Source organism: Anabrus simplex, chromosome 3 (genome assembly GCF_040414725.1).
Source record: "Anabrus simplex isolate iqAnaSimp1 chromosome 3, ASM4041472v1, whole genome shotgun sequence".
In the NCBI taxonomy this organism is placed as follows: domain Eukaryota; kingdom Metazoa; phylum Arthropoda; class Insecta; order Orthoptera; family Tettigoniidae; genus Anabrus; species Anabrus simplex.
Window position 1 is genome coordinate 262,190,343 of NC_090267.1, and position 16,542 is coordinate 262,206,884.

Consider the following 16,542-nt stretch of genomic DNA (forward strand, 5'->3'; position numbering starts at 1 on the left):
GATTTAAGCAATTTACATGGTTAGTTGTGAAAGAAAATGGTATGTTATGTTCCACATGTATAAAATGTTCATTGGAGAAACCGACAAAGAAGGAAGTGACTTGGCAGATTATACTGTGTGCAAGACTTGTTGGCTGAATGGTCAGCGTACTGGCCTTCGGCTCAGAGGGTCCCGGGTTCGATTCCCGGCCGGGTCGGAGATTTTAACCTTCATTGGTTAATTCCAGTGGCCCGGGAGCTGGGTGTTTGTTCTGTCCCCAACATCCCTGCAACTCACACACTACACATAACACTGTCCTCCACCACAATAACACGCAGTTACCTACACATGGCAGATGCCGCCCACCCTCGTCGGAGGGTCTGCCTTACAAGGGCTGCACTCGGCTAGAAATAGCCACACAAAATTATTTACTTCGAGAGGAGAGTTTAGATGACTATGAGCCTATTTTAAACAATTTGCAGAGAGATGCTTCCACACACTACATTATATGGAAAATTGCTCGAACAGTGCAAGGCTATGGGTTGTACATTTTTAAAATATCTTAATATTGATGATAATGCTAATTATACTTAAGAAAGAATAATGCAGGTGTTACTTGATGTTAGAGCTTCAGAAATTAGATGTGAAATATTAAAGAACTATTATTTCAGTGTTCTGTATGATGAAACTACAGATATTTCCATACTGAAGAAACTTTCTGTGTACATAAAATATGTCAACCAACTTGAAAAAGAGGTTAATGTTAGTTTTGTGTCAACCTGCAACATCATTGATGGTAAAGCTGAGACCATAACAAATAAACTAATTGAAACCCATGAAAATTTAGGGTTAAAAATTTGGCACTTGCTAGTGCCCAGGTAGCAGCTGAAGTGCCTTATTTGGTGAAGTTTAATGATATTTTAAGACAAATCTTTTTTTTCAAAATTCCTGAGTCATGATTCCTGGTTTAACTGAAATCTAGAATATAGTGGAGAGCACTCAAATTAAATTTAAAATGGCCAGTGATACTAGAGGGTTTTCTCATGACTCTGCTGTACAGTCTCTAAGAAGATCTATGGTGAGTGTTGTTGCTGCACTTGAAAGAGGGGCCACTGAAAGGAATGATATTACAGCTGAAGGCTTAAGCAAGTGCATGAAGACATACAATTTCTTAGCTGCAATTGTGATGCTTTCAGATATCTTACCTCTTCTGTGCACATTGTCTAGAGCTTGGCAAATGCAAGATAGTGACTTGACAGAAATTGAGCTAATCTTAGAAGCCACATAGCTCAGCGTCTTACAATTGTAAGACACTCCAAGAAATCGTTTTCAAAGTCTCAATCACCATCTTGCAGTGAGTGGTCAGACTTCCACATCACTTATTCAGATGTCGGTATTGTGACCTTCAAAAAACCAAACCCCATGGCACGAGAGCCCCGATGGACCACGGCCTACCATGCGACCGTTGCTCAGCCCTAAGGCCTGTGTCGTGTGGTCAGCATGACGAATCCTCTCGGCCATTATTCTTGACTTTCTAGACCGGTGCCGCTATCTCACCGTCAGATAGCTCCTCAATTGTAATTACGTAGGCTGAGTGGACCTCGAACCAGCATCCAGGTAAAAATCCCTGACCTGGCTGGGAATCAAACCCGGGGTCTTGGGGTAAGAGGCAGGCACGCTACCCCTACACCACAGGGTCGGTGTTATGACCTTCAAGACAACAATTTATGACAAGCACATAGATACTGTTATCCAACATCTAGAACACAGATTTCCAGATATGCCCATCATTTCCCGCTTTTCAAGAGTGTTTAATGCAAAAAAATCAAGATCAGAATGAAGCTTCTGAGTTGCTTCTTGATTTCTACTCTAAAATGGGAAGCCCTCTAGTCATAAATTACAATAGTGCTAAACTGGAATGGTCTGTTGCATCAAAAACATTCCAAGGAGAGTCCTACATCAGGTTAAGACCTAAACAAATAATGATAAAGTTTTCAACAACATGTGAGCTTAAGGAATCTTTCCCAAATTTAGCAAGACTAGCTGCTATTGGACTGCCCATACCTGTGAGTACAGCTGAATGTGAAGGGGGGTTTTGGTTTTGAAGAGAGTTAAAACCTGTTTGAGGAATCGTATGAAACAGACCACACTCAACAATTTGCTGATTTCACTAGAGGGACAAGATTCAAAAGAATTCAATTATGTAAGAGCTGCAGACAACTGGACCTCAAACAAGAAAAAAAAAAATATATATATATATAAAGTGTCATGCTACAAGTAAATTCAATTTTTGTAACGGTAGAAAAAGAAATATCTTATTTTGTCTTGTTCATGATAAAAGTGAAATAGTTCAATTTTGCAGTTAACGTTTACCTCTCTGATATTATTGTAATGCCTAAGGGGAATAGATTGAAATTTTCTCATTCATTTTTGAAGTAATAGTTCCCCACCCGGCTTACAAAAATTCCTGGGGAGAACACTGATCTTAATTCATTCCACGGTCACTTCCTTCCCACTCCTAACCCTTTCCTGCCCATCGTTGCCATAAGAACTATCTGTATCAGTGCGATGCAAAGCAACTTGTAAAAAATGGGAAGAGACAAAAAATATGAATGCAGGTGAAAAAAACCTACAAACATACATAAAAGGAGAAAGAGCAATGTGTTAATATAGTGTAAGTAATGGAAAGGAACAAACAAGTACAAATCAAGTTATATGTAGAAAGATAGATGGACCAATGACCTAGATGTTAGGCCCCTCTAAACAACAAGCATCATCATCGTGTAGAAAGATAGACAGGAACATCAAAAAGATCAAAAAGTATTGATATTTTCATAAATTTGTATCTGGTGTTCCACATACAGAAAAACTTAAGAGGGTATGTTAACCAAGATGGCAGTGAAAAGCAATAGCTTTCATCTTAACAAACAGAAAACAAAAGATCATCAAAGATAAACAAGATATCATGTTAACTCTCATAAATAACTTAAATTTAAATCTGGAGTTTTCAAGAGATAACATGTGACTCACAACAGCATAAAAATCAGTAAACTACTCAACCTGGACAGAATTCAAGGGAAAAAACTATTTATGAGACCTACTATTCACACTGTTATCTCATTAATGTCCAATAGCTTGAAATCTCTATAAGAATAGCTTCATTCGTAAACATACTCTATAGTAAATAGTTATAAATAATAATTTGACTAGTTATTTTGTAACTCTCTCTCTTTCCTAACATTTATCCTGCTATGTACAGTATATGGCAAAACAAATGATAGTGAAATTATTGCTCATCTGCTGTCTACACCTGCATTTCCCCAACAACAACGAAGTATTATTTATTGTATATAATAGTTTGATACATTGTGAATCCAGAAATTGGAAATTGCCCAGGTGGCAGGTTCCCTATCTGTTGCTTTCCTAGCCTTTTCCTAAATGATTTCAAAGAAATTGGAAATTTATTGAACGTCTCCCTTGGTAAGTTATTCCAATCCCTAACTCCCCTTCCTATAAATGAATATTTGCCCCAGTTTGTCCTCTTGAATTCCAACTTTATCTTCATATTGTGATCTTTCCTACTTATACACCACTCAAACTTATTCATCTACTAATGTCATTCCATGCCATCTCTCCGCTGACAGCTCGAAACATACCACTTAGCACACGAGGGCGAAACGCAGGCAACCAAGAATGAGTTAGCTGGAAAATTTATAATGTCCAATAACGGACCATTTATATTGGTATTATAAATTTACTCATTCGGGACAAATATTTTAGGTTCCCTATGGGAATCAACATCTACATCAATTCATGGCCAGGCAGGCATCAATTTTTGAAAATGAGACATAGCTCTCATAGTGCATTGGCACTGCTCGTGGCTTCAAGTAGCCTATGCAGTGGCCTCCCCGGTATGCACTAGCCTTGCGTCTTGGGTGGTGTGCTAAGTCCCAACTGACGAGCCTAACTTAGCACACAAGGGCGAAACGCAGGCAACCAAGAATGAGTTAGCTGGAAAATTTATAATGTCCAATAACGGACCATTTATATTGGTATTATAAATTTACTCATTCGGGACAAATATTTTAGGTTCCCTATGGGAATCAACATCTACATCAAATTCAGATCTCCCGCTACAATCACATTTCTTTCCATGTCATTTCCCATATAGCTGACTCTCCTATCAAATAATTCCAAATCCGCGTCAGTGCTACCCTTTCCCGATCTGTACACTCCAAATATATCAAGTTGCCTATTATCTTAAGAAATGAGCCTTACACCTAGAATTTCATGTGTCTCATCTTTAACTTTTTCGTAGCTTACAAATTCTTCTTTCACGAGAATGAACACTCTGCCTCCCACCATTCCTATCCTATCTCTACGATACACACTCCAGTGCCGTGAGAAAATTTCTGCATCCATTATATCATTTCTCAGCCATGATTCAACTCCTATTACAATATCTGGTAAATATATACCTATTAAATTACTTAATTCTATTCCTTTCTTTACAATACTTCTACAGTTCAACACTAACACTTTTATGAACCTGAGCATATGTCATTACAGGTGAACAATGCTAGCAAGCTCCCTGTGCTGTTTTACATTCATGGAGGAGCCTTTTCAGCAGGTTCGAGCCAACGTGTTAAACCAGGCTTTCTCCTCGAACACGACATGGTGATTGTTGCAACACAGTACCGACTGGGACCTCTCGGTAAGTACTACCTAGAGAAACCTGGTGAGAAATTATTTAATAGGTTTATTCTGATCTACAAAATTAATCTTCTTAGTGCCATGCCTATTTACAGTGAGTATGCTAAGAATGCCACCTGCTTTAAGACCAAATTGCAAGGTTGAATAAAAAAGAGCATGATTGTGCTCTGGGCAGTTTTAGCAAGAGCCAAGAGGAGCGCAATTGCACTCCTTGGTACTCGAAGGGTTAAAGCTATCTGCCACGTAAAGCAATTTACTTTCCAAACAGAACATAAGCAATACACTTTCTTTCTTTCCAACAATTTCTCGATTAATTATAGGAAACACCAGGCTTTTAGAATTTTTGTCCACTGATGTTAAGAGAATGCATCTTGTTCCTGGGTCATCATTTCATTCTGTGCTAATCTCTTCATTTCTATGCTGTACTCTGCTACCATGCTAAGTTTAAGATAAATAATAATAATAATAATAATAATAATAATAATAATAATAATAATAATAATAATAATAATAATAATAATAATAATAATAATAATAATAATAATAATAATAATAACAACAACAACAACACTATTGTGTACAGTGCAAAACAAGCCCAGAGGGATCCGGGATGTAAAAGGGTGATAGCAATGTGTGCAATTAAAGGAAAGATAGTTTTGAATGTAATAACAACAACCTTTACTTCAATAAATTTATATGTGTGTACATTATCGACCAGTGGGGTACAAAAGAATGACATAAATAATTCAAATGGGAATTTAAGACAAATTTCACAAGTTGAGACAAGATATAGTGTGAGTAGATTACAAAGGCTGACAACAAAAACTTTAATTTAAATAGTTGATCTAGATCGCTAGATGTACAGAGACTAGTACCAAAACTGTTTACAAGGAATAATCTACCAGGAGAATGTATAGAACAGTGGAATAAAGAGAATATAAGTTTAAGTAATCCTATTCAAGAAGATCGACAATGACATTAATCAACGTAGTTAGAGAAAGCTAAATTCTTATACAAGTGTCATAAATCTATGTACCATGAATCATACAAAATTTAAACAAGATGTGGGTAGAATGTGAGATGGGACGGGGATGAAGGAAACCAAGAGACATAACTAATAACAAAAATGTTCTCATTAGATGCACAGGGAATAACTGCACACACGTGAAGATAGAATTATACTTGAAGGGTAGAAGTAGTTCGAATGCACTGAAAAGTGTATATCAAAGCGTCCTACAAAGATGGGTAGCCCATGAACACAGAATGGGATTTAGTGCTCTGTAACTTGGTGACTCTCCCAGCTCCCTCAGCATCTGGAGAATGATGAATGAAAAGGTAGTTTACACAATGTAATCTGTATGTCTCACCTGAAGAACACCAGCGGTCGATGGGAGAAGAGAACCAGCTCCTGGATGTCACAAGATGTAATTTATCAAACTACAGCATATCTTCTCCTGAGCAAATTTTACCAAATCATTCTCCTCTAGTTTCTCCAACACACAGTGCTACAGCCCTGATGGGAAAAGCGACTGCTGCTCAGCCCAAAGACCTGCAGATTACGAGGTGAAACATGGTCAGTGCAACAAATACTCTTAGCCATTATTCTTGGCTTTCTAGACCAGGGTTGCAATCTCACTGTCAGACAGCTCCCCAATTACAAAAACGCAGGCTAAGTAGACCTTAAACCAGCCCTCAGATTCAGGTAAAAATTCCTGACCTGACTGGGAATTGAACCTGGGACCTCCGGATTAGAGAACAGCTGCTACCCTTAGACCGCAGGGCCAGCTTCACCTAGATACACTATCTCTTATCTGTGATTTTATCTGCCCGCTGTACCTTCAGCATTCTTATGTAACACCACATTTCAAAGGCTTATATTCTCTTTCTTTCTGCAGCAGTTCACTTCCATACAGCATATTTAAATTGGTTCATAATCTGTACACTATTTAGAATCTGGGGTAGCAGAACCAATTACCCAAGGACACACATCTCAGAAAATTAATACAGCAAATCCCCAATTGTATGCAGTTACTTCTTATACAAACCCATGTAAACATGTTTTAAGCTAGTAGCTCCTTTATAGACCATTCAGAACCTGTGCACATCCCACTTACTATATTCATTTACCTAATAACAGGGCCCTCAAACGCCCAAAATCTCACGCATGCAATCGAGGCACAGAGTGCATCGGTACGACTCGGCTCAACTCAGATGGTGTAGTGTGCTGAGAGCGATGAAGCGTACAGTGATAGACGGCTTGCTTATCAGTGAGATAGATAAGTGCAAGACAACAACATAATAATCGAGCAACCTGTTTCGAAGAAAGCAAAAACTTCCGAAAGTCCATTTCAATCGAACTGGGAACTTTCGTATATTTTTGTCAGTCGTGACGATAAAGTCAAATCTGTGGGACAATAATTATGTGATAAGATGATCTATTTTCCAGTACAAAGGCTTTGCTCAAATTCTACGAGAATTTGTCGAAGGAAGATTTTCCTAAGCTGCATCGAGAAGCAGCTAAGATTACAGTATTTCTATGTTTGGTTCCACATTCAAGCTCTTAGGCCTTTTCAGCCTTCAAATACTAGGGTGAAACACTGTAATGTTTTTAACTTTGTAATTAACTGTAAAATTATAACTTCTTATCCACAACACAGGAATGAAGAACAAAAGACACTTTAAGCTGCAATCACAGCCTGAAAAGTAGAAGAGCAACTAGCTGGTGTCTGCCTGTCTGTCTAGAAACATCACATGGCTCTCCAAGTGGCAAATCAGCCTGAAACGTGGGATGTACAAATACTCTAAATATTTTGTGGTGCGGTAGGTAGTGGAAGGTGGTAGTAAAAGGATGGACGTGACGAATAAAAGTAAAGTTAATTATCGTAGATAAATAGAATAGTCCAAATAAGCAAGTATCATGAAAAAACACGTAGCACAGAAAGGTCGACAGTAAATTAAGACACTAGTCTGACCACTGTGGTAGCGCAAGCAAACATGGGCAAAGCGAGGTAAGGTATTCAGTGAAAACAGTGCACACCTTAACAAAATGCGTGGCCAGCTTTTAACCACCTCTCCATTAAAATAAGTACTCAGAATGAAATCGTAGTGAATAAGCAGAGTTTGCAAAGAAGCGTTACGCTGAGACCATTCCAGAAGTATACGTGGTAAGTACAAGTTGACAAGGAGTTTTGAATTAGGGAGGGACAGTAATCAGGAAGATACAATCAGTTAAATTTTCATAATGCACATGTATTATAGTGTTACCTCTACTACAAGCGGTAACACCAAACAAGGCACAAACAGAGTTAAAAGGGGAAGGTAAGAGCAAACTACACAATATAAGAAATCACTACACACTCAGAACAGTAGCTGGCATTACGCGGATCTTCAACAAAACATGTACGTAAATATCAGTAGGGCCAACTAGTGAACAACAAACCGGGAAGATGAAAAGGGCTGGGAACCTACCAAAGGCATGGACATGGCTTAGATAGCGGATTCCGAAATAAATGGCCGTGATCCTTAGATTTGAAGAATATTATTTACCAAATAATTTTACAAATACATTTCACATACAATTCCAAGTTACGAGCTATAAGTTCAGTGATATACATAGCTTGTTTCGTAGCAGTGTAAATTCAAATTTCAAATCAACTATACATCTATTTACCAATGCAGTTGTACAATGCAATATACAGTGATGTGAAAAAGGTTATCCAAAACTTAGCATACCTAAAGTGATACAGAACTACCAGAGGCAAACCCCAAGGGAAATAATATTAAACTACATTCTACATATTTTAGTGAAACAAGAAATGGGAATGCCTCGGAAACGAACAGGTAAGCCCAGCTGAAAAACTAAGGCGTCATAAGTAACTAATTTGGTGAATCTAGGCGAGGTTAGGGCAGACTCCTGTCTGAAAAGCAAATCGGAACATTACGGAAATTTTAGCAGGAATGGAATTCAAGAGTGCTTACCCGAGGAGAGTGCCATCCCGGAAACCGGGGGACGTCAACCAGATAGGCTGCTCGCAGACAGATAGACCAAGACCGACAGAATTCAGGATACAGAATTAATTCGAACACTGCCTCGCTCACTATATATAGGAATTTCCGGCCTTGGAGGCAGCCAATCAGCGTGCCCGAGTTCCCTATCACCACCTAGACTCACCAATCACAACCTTACTTTCGATCGCGAACTTTGACAAACATTCTAGAATACGCCTGATCGCGAATGCCGTATTTCCAGAACAGTCAGAAATATTTTCTAGAATACATTACAAACAAAGTAACACACCCTGTACAAACGTTATGTCACGTTCTGGATCTTTCCAGGAACTATAGAACAGAATTCTACTATTTACAAATGCACGTCACCAATCTTACACAGTACAGGTTAGGTCATTACGTTATCTTATGCTCTACAAATAACAGTACAGGTTAGGTCATAATAAATAAAACATTATATAGTACTTCGCCAATAAAGTCTTAAAAAAAAAAAAATACATTCCACTCACACTACATAGTTCACTTGTAACAACAGAAACAACAAAAATGATCACAAGAACAAGGTTACAATTATTAATTGAATAAACGACTATATTCAGTTGTATACAATCGAAATAGGAATTGTAACGCCATAAGTCTAGGCAACAGATTGAAGCGGAAAAGAAAGAAAATTATCAACACTAGGCTGGTACGCCACAGTATACATGGAGATCTGATACAAAAAAAGATTGACTAGAATCAAATGTCAAGTTCCCTATGAATATACACCACACTATATCAAAAAGGAATTCTAAAATTTACAAAGACCACTGTAAAATATGCAAAACCCCCAGAATAGGATAAAAGGAAGAATAAAGGAGGAAAAAATTACGTCCAAGGGCTGGCGAAGGGAAAGAAAAAGGTACAGCCTGCGAATAAATTTAGAAAAGTAGTAAGCTCACTCCCAAAAACCAGGCGTAGAAGAGAGTTCCAAGAATGTCACAGATACGACTGTCAGTTCTTGCGTCTGTTCACCAGGTTAGTTACCAATTTTTAGATGGAGAATAAAATTTGGAAAATTCAAATATGGACTTGAGAATGAACATACAGGTCTATAATGTTGTCTTGTAGCCACAACAAGAGTAGTGTTACATTTTCAGCTGGAATGGCATATTAGAGAACGCAAAATAGTTTTCCAGAATTGAGAAGTAGAAAGCACAAAGAGATTAATATTGCTCACCCAGCCAGCGGTCGTAGGTTCAGATCTTGAGTTGCAGACAAAGTAAAACATCGCATACGGACCAGCCGTATATACGAATGATGGATTCCTCCCTCCACACAGTTCGTTGCAAAAAGTCCGACTCCCAGCTCGAGGCCAGAGCGAGCCTTTTATATCGTAAAAGTAGAGTCCAGAAAGTACCAGAGCGCAAAGTAATGTAGACAAGCAGCGGCCGAGGGGAGGGGACGGAGGGCGAGCAGTTGTGAAGCACACAGCGGGCTGAGTGAGCGAACGGAACACACGCAGAGGTAAGAGCAGAAGTAGAGCAGTTGAAAAGGTAGACATCATGATGTAGGGGAGCATGTTACAAGCCTGATGTATTTTTGGTTTCAAAATTCATCTGCTGGGAACAAATGTTACATTGCACTTTATTTTCTTGGACCTGTGTGAAATACTCCCAGGCTACGTCTTTCTTTCGGCAGTCATATACAGAGTGTAACTATAAGGTAGGTCAAATTTTAAGTCCAACATAGAAGAAGAAAATATGTTATATGGATATGGGTTCGGAAATGCTCCCTGGCCTGCATGCTCTCCAGACCTAGACCCATTACACTTTTATTTGTGGGGGCATTTGAAAGCTCTTGTGTATAAAGACCTTAGTAAAGATACTGAGAATCCTCTTGCCCGCACTGTGGAAGGTTGCAAAACCAAATGCAATACTCCAAGGATCCATCAGCACATTCATGACTCAATGCAATGGCAGGCTGATGCATGTATCAATACTAACAGAGGGTATTTTGAATATTTCATGTAAGAAAGAGTTTCATGTGGTATGCTGGTACGTGCTGTTCCTGTGTGTTTCCCATGATTAATATACTTTGTAGAAACTGAGGTCTAATATAGAAATACAGCATTTCCAGACCCATGAAAACATAACATATTTTCTTCTTCTATGTGTAAGGAATGTGTCCTGATGTCCTAAATGTTTGGCTGTACGTTATTATTACATCCTGTATGTGCACTAAAAATATTACATTCAATGCATTATGAACAGAAGGGTGCAAATATTTCCCATCGATCTTATATCAAAGGCTCAGATTCTGCTATTTGCTTCATGGGTTGACTGGGATAAATCTGACCTCATACCAACCTTCATCCAGCCATCAGATGTGTCTGTGCTATTTGCTGTGAATGGAAGACCAAACCCCCTCCTGATGTATCCATTGACCGAGACATCACAGAGTGTTAACACACACCGTGCTCTGTGTAACAAACATGATTAGTCTTCTCAAGAGGCTCATGAGATATATTACCGTACCTCTGCAAGAAGAGAAGTTCTTGTACTTCTTAAGACACATCCCTGTTTCCTATTCATAGGAGTAAGCAATGAATTGAGTCATACACAGAAAGATAGGACTTGAAACGGCACCAGTAGTATCCATACCCAAATTCACAGTCATTAGTGCTGTGTCCTCTGGCATATATGTACCTGACATGACTGGAAGATTAATTGAAGTACAATCATCATCATCTTGAACAGCTTCTGTTTAGAATGCAAGCCACTCCATCACCTTCTGTCATCCCACCATCTCACCATCATCACATACTCCAAGGATCCATCAGCACATTCATGACTCAATGCAATGGCAGGCTGATGCATGTATCAATGTTAACAGAAGGTATTTTGAATATTTCATGCAAGAAAGAGTTTCATGTGATATGCTGGTACGTTCTGTTCCTGTGTGTTTCCCATGATTAATATACTTTGTAGTCCCTTGGTCTTCCTCTTGTTTTCCTACCTTCTACTCCCAACCCTTGCATCTTCCTGGGTATCTCTTCATGTGTCCATACCATCTAAGCCTGATTCCTCTACCCTATCCTGCAACTGCTTCAGTAGCATTACTCCTCTAAACTCACAACTTCATATCTTATCCATTTCTGTTAATCCTATTCTATTTCTCATAAATTTCACTGACCGGGATCCTGCTTTTTTCCCTTCTCCTCATTACCAAAGTTTCTGAAACATGAGTTTGTGAAAACTAAATATTTAATCTGTTTTTTCAAGATCAAACAAGTCTCCCCGTAGAAAAGCCATCAATGAATTTGTGTTCTAATGTCCAGGTTTTCTTCATGTGGGGGAGATTGGAGGTAATGCAGCAATGTATGACCAGTTGGCGGCCCTGCAGTGGACATATGACAACATCCAACACTTCGGAGGAAATCCAGACATGATCACTATATCTGGAGTGAGTGCTGGGGCAGCCAGTGCCGCTGTACAGTATGTCAGTCCTCTCACACAAGGTTAGTAAAATAGTTAAAACATGACACGTAAATTTCTTACCAATTGAAAACTTCATTTCTTCTTCTTCTCCTTCCTTAGCATGTATCCCACTTGCTGGCAGTGTCTATTATTTTGGCTCTCTGTCTTCACCTTACATGATCATGTGCCTGATCAGAGTGCACACTTGTAACTTTGAGATCTTCATGCCACTGCTGCTTCAATTTTCCTACCAGATTCTACTTGCAAAGTAAACCTACTCTTTACTACTGCTCCTGCTCCTGCTCGAAGTACATGCCCTTACCAGTGTAGACAGCTTTCTCTCATTTTTTCAATGATTGGTATCACTCTGTATTGCCTCTGAACTTCATCATTTGTGATATGGTCATACAGTGTTAAGCCAGATATCCACCTTAGCATTTCCATGATGGCAAGTAATTTTCCCTCTTCTTTTGATGAAGAGCACCATGTAAGGCAACTGGGCTAGTTTCTTATCACTAAGTACACCAGTCACAGAATACCAATTACGCCATGCAGTCTTCTAACAGTTAGAGATTTCTGCACTGAGGGGTCTGTCAGCAGTAATTGTCAAGCCAAGGTACTTAAAAGTCCTTGTTATTGGTAGACCAGCACAATTGATTTTGATAGTATCTGAATCATTTACATCTGTAGTGAGATATTCTGTTTTCTTCATATTGAGCTACAGGCCAACTTCTGCAAGGGAGTCATTCCAGCTTGGTCTTGATGTTGAAGGTCAATTTTATTATCAGCATAGAGTAGAGTCCAAGGTGCAGTTTTCTGCAGATCTCTTGTGACTGTATCCATTACTGTAATGAAGAGGAGAGGTGAGAGAACACATTCCTAATGTAATCCCACAGAAACAAGAAAATCACCCAATGATCCAGCAACTGATTATATCTTACTTTTCAGATCATGGTAGAGCAGTCTGACCCATTCTGTTAGCCTTTCAGGTACTTTCGCCATCTGGCGATGGAGGGATGGCAAACTTTTTCCGACTATCATGTCAGTTAAGGTCTTGTTTATCACTTTTTACTGTCTAGTGTGCCACCAGTTATCATCATGAAACCCCCACATTTGACTTTGTTTAGGTATTAGATTACATTGCATACAAGCCTATTCGACTGGATGTTTCATGATTTATTTTGCAAACATCACTGAAAAGTACATTTCAAAAACAGACAACTTTTAAGAATAAGGTGTATTTTTGCTTTAACCCAGGAAAATGTATAAAAAATATGGCCATAGAATTAATTGTGGCATACTTAAGCGTAATGTTAAAATATGCTATGTTGGTAGATGTTTGACCTATTTGTCTGACGTGCCACAGAAGTCGTGTTTGCGTGTCGCCTAGTGACACGCGTTTCATAGGTTCGCCATCCCTGCTCTAGGGGTTACTGACTAACCTGAGGGATTGAAAAATTCACATAACTATTACTGTATTATTTTCAGTAAATTTAAGGCAACATATATTTGGGATCAGGTATCAAATATTTAGATTCTGTACTTGCTTTATGATGCAGCTGCTAATATCATTAACATTCAACTTGAAAGTATTTAAGTCTTAGTGTTTTGTGAAATACTGTGATAAATTGTACCTCAAGCAAGGCCACAGTCACTTCCTTCCCACTTCTATCCCATCATTGCCATAAGACCTGTCTGCGTCAGTACGATATAAAGCAAATTGTAAAAACTCACAGTCCAAAGAGAGGAAGGTCCCTCAAGAAAATGCAGTTTAAGGTGGTTTTGAATGAGCAATACTTGATGGAAAAAATAAACTATTGTTTTATTATGTGCTTTTTCAACAATAATGAATGAGTACAAACAAAGTCCACAAAAGTCTATGTACAATTGACATAAAATTCATATAAAAGGTAAAGGTGTGTTTTAATCAAGAAAAAGTAAAAGATTACACACACACACACACACACACACACACACACACACACACACACACACACACACACACACACACACACACACACACACACACACACACACACACACACACACACACACACACACACACACACACACACACACACACACACACACACACACACACACACACACACACACACACACACACACACACACACACACACACACACACACACACACACACACACACACACACACACACACACACACACACACACACACACACACACACACACACACACACACACACACACACACACACACACACACACACACACACACACACACACACACACACACACACACACACACACACACACACACACACACACACACACACACACACACACACACACACACACACACTTAAAAAAAGTAAATTCCTTCGAATTTGGCATTTATTATTATTATAAAAAATAAAAATAAAATAAAAATAAAAGAGAAACTGAAAGTCTTAAGTCTGTAGTACCACATTAAATTTTTTTGCAGAATTTCTAATTCTCACTCATAAAGAGAGCCACAGTTTCGAGGTTCAATTTTTTATTTCTTAATTATGGACATGCATGATTGCATTGTCACTCAATTTTTGTTGTGTCATGGTACTGTACAGGTAAGTTTTAAATTTTAACAAGGCAGAAAAAGAACAATTTAATGTACATGTAAAAGCAATCATTAGCAAACTACCTCTGAAATCAATTACTCTTTATGAACTTTTGGATGAATCAGATATAATTAATAAAATGAAATATCTGTATAACTCACTTGTGATTGAGAATAAAACAAACAAAAGTTTCTTACTGGGCTCCTTCCCTGCACCCCCCCCCCCCTCCCCTTGGTAACGTAGGGACAAAAATACCTTGGTATTCCTAGAGTTAAGAACTATGATGAAAAATTCCCCCCCTTTTTTCTTTCTTTTCTTCTGTTATTATTTTTTTAATCTTTCTTTCCACTGTTTGTGGGGTTGCTGGGGACTCCCACAAAAATTTTGGGGTGCCCCTGGGTTTTCATCTTTCCTAGGAAATACAAATCCTATGACAGCATTCACTTGAGTAAAACCTGTGATAGAAACAATAAATAACATATTTTTGTAAACTTGATTTTCTACACAAGCCTGCTACAAGCTTGCCTTAAGCTTGCAGAGCATCTTGTTATAAATCTAGCTGCTATCCAAGATCTCTCATTGTACATGTTTTTTCCTGACTTTCTGCAGATTTGATAAAGCAAGTACTGTTATTCAGTGGCACTGCTGTCGCCTTCTGGGCTGTGGGGACGGAACCTGTAACCGACAGCTTGCTTATAGCTAAATATGCAGGCTGTGACCCAACTGGAGATGTTCCAAAATGCCTAAAAAATTTGGATACACTCGACATAGTGAGAGCGTATGATGAATATCAAGTGAGTATTGCACCAACAGGTGAGCTTCAGTATTACTATTGATGAAATTCAAAGAAGATATTATAGAACAAAGTAATATATGATAGAGTCTACGATACAATTAAAAAGGTTCAAGCTACACAGCTGTCGGCGAATTCCTTCAAATTTGGTGTTTATTATTATTATAAAAATAATATATTTTTTATCTACCCATTTTCCAATCTTTCTTTGGCATTATTTGTCACTTGTTTGTTGCCCTGTAACTCTGTGTACAGCATGGAGGTACGTTATCTTGCACTCAGTCTTTAGTCTTTAGTCTTTAGTACCACATTAAATTTTTTTGCAGAATTTCTAATTCTTACTCATAAAGAGAGAGTTCCTATGAACAGACAAGCCTACTACAAGCTTGCCTTAAGCTTGCAGAGCATCTTGTTATAAATCTACCTGCTATCCAGGATCTCTCATGGTACATGTTTCATCATGACTTTCTGCAGATTTGATAAAGCAAGTGCTGTTATTCAGTGGCACTGCTGTCACCTTCTGGGCTGTGGGGATGGAACCTGTAACTGACAGCTCTAAGTGCTAGTATTTTAAGTGTTTGATCTGGATTTTCTGGAGGTGCATTCTTCAAATGGGAAGAAAACGTTGAGAACTTATACTAGAACAAGTGTGATAGTGATGAGTGTTTATCATTCAACTCTTTACTTGTCTGGCACTGAATGTCAGCAATACACTATTATTTTATTAATTTTATCTATTATAATGTATGTCTTGCCTTAATTTTGTAATTTTGACTGATAATGGTCTCTAGCAAGACCAAAACTAGTTTCCAATGCATGTAACTTTTTTAGGTTACAATAAATGCATTGAATAGGTGGAAACCTTTTAGCTCTTGCTTTACATTATAAAACCTGTCTGTCGGTGTGATGTAAATATAAAAAACAATGTACATGTAAGATTGATGAGGACAAAAGTGTATGAGAATATGAAGTCTGTCACCGTTTCCTCTTTCCGTTGCTCACTTCTCGCACAA

General features: G+C 38.4%; 1 protein-coding gene across 2 annotated transcripts in view; it reads left to right on the top strand.

Moving 5' to 3' along the window:
- LOC136866218 (acetylcholinesterase) overlaps nucleotides 1-16,542 on the top strand; it is an 88,486-nt gene that overhangs the window by 35,633 nt on the left and 36,311 nt on the right. For both annotated transcript variants that reach the window (XM_067143000.2, XM_068226653.1), the window contains exons 4-6: nucleotides 4,549-4,693; nucleotides 12,020-12,199; nucleotides 15,346-15,530. In XM_067143000.2, coding sequence (XP_066999101.2) covers nucleotides 4,549-4,693; nucleotides 12,020-12,199; nucleotides 15,346-15,530 — 510 coding nt within the window. The remainder of the gene's footprint in view (nucleotides 1-4,548; nucleotides 4,694-12,019; nucleotides 12,200-15,345; nucleotides 15,531-16,542) is intronic.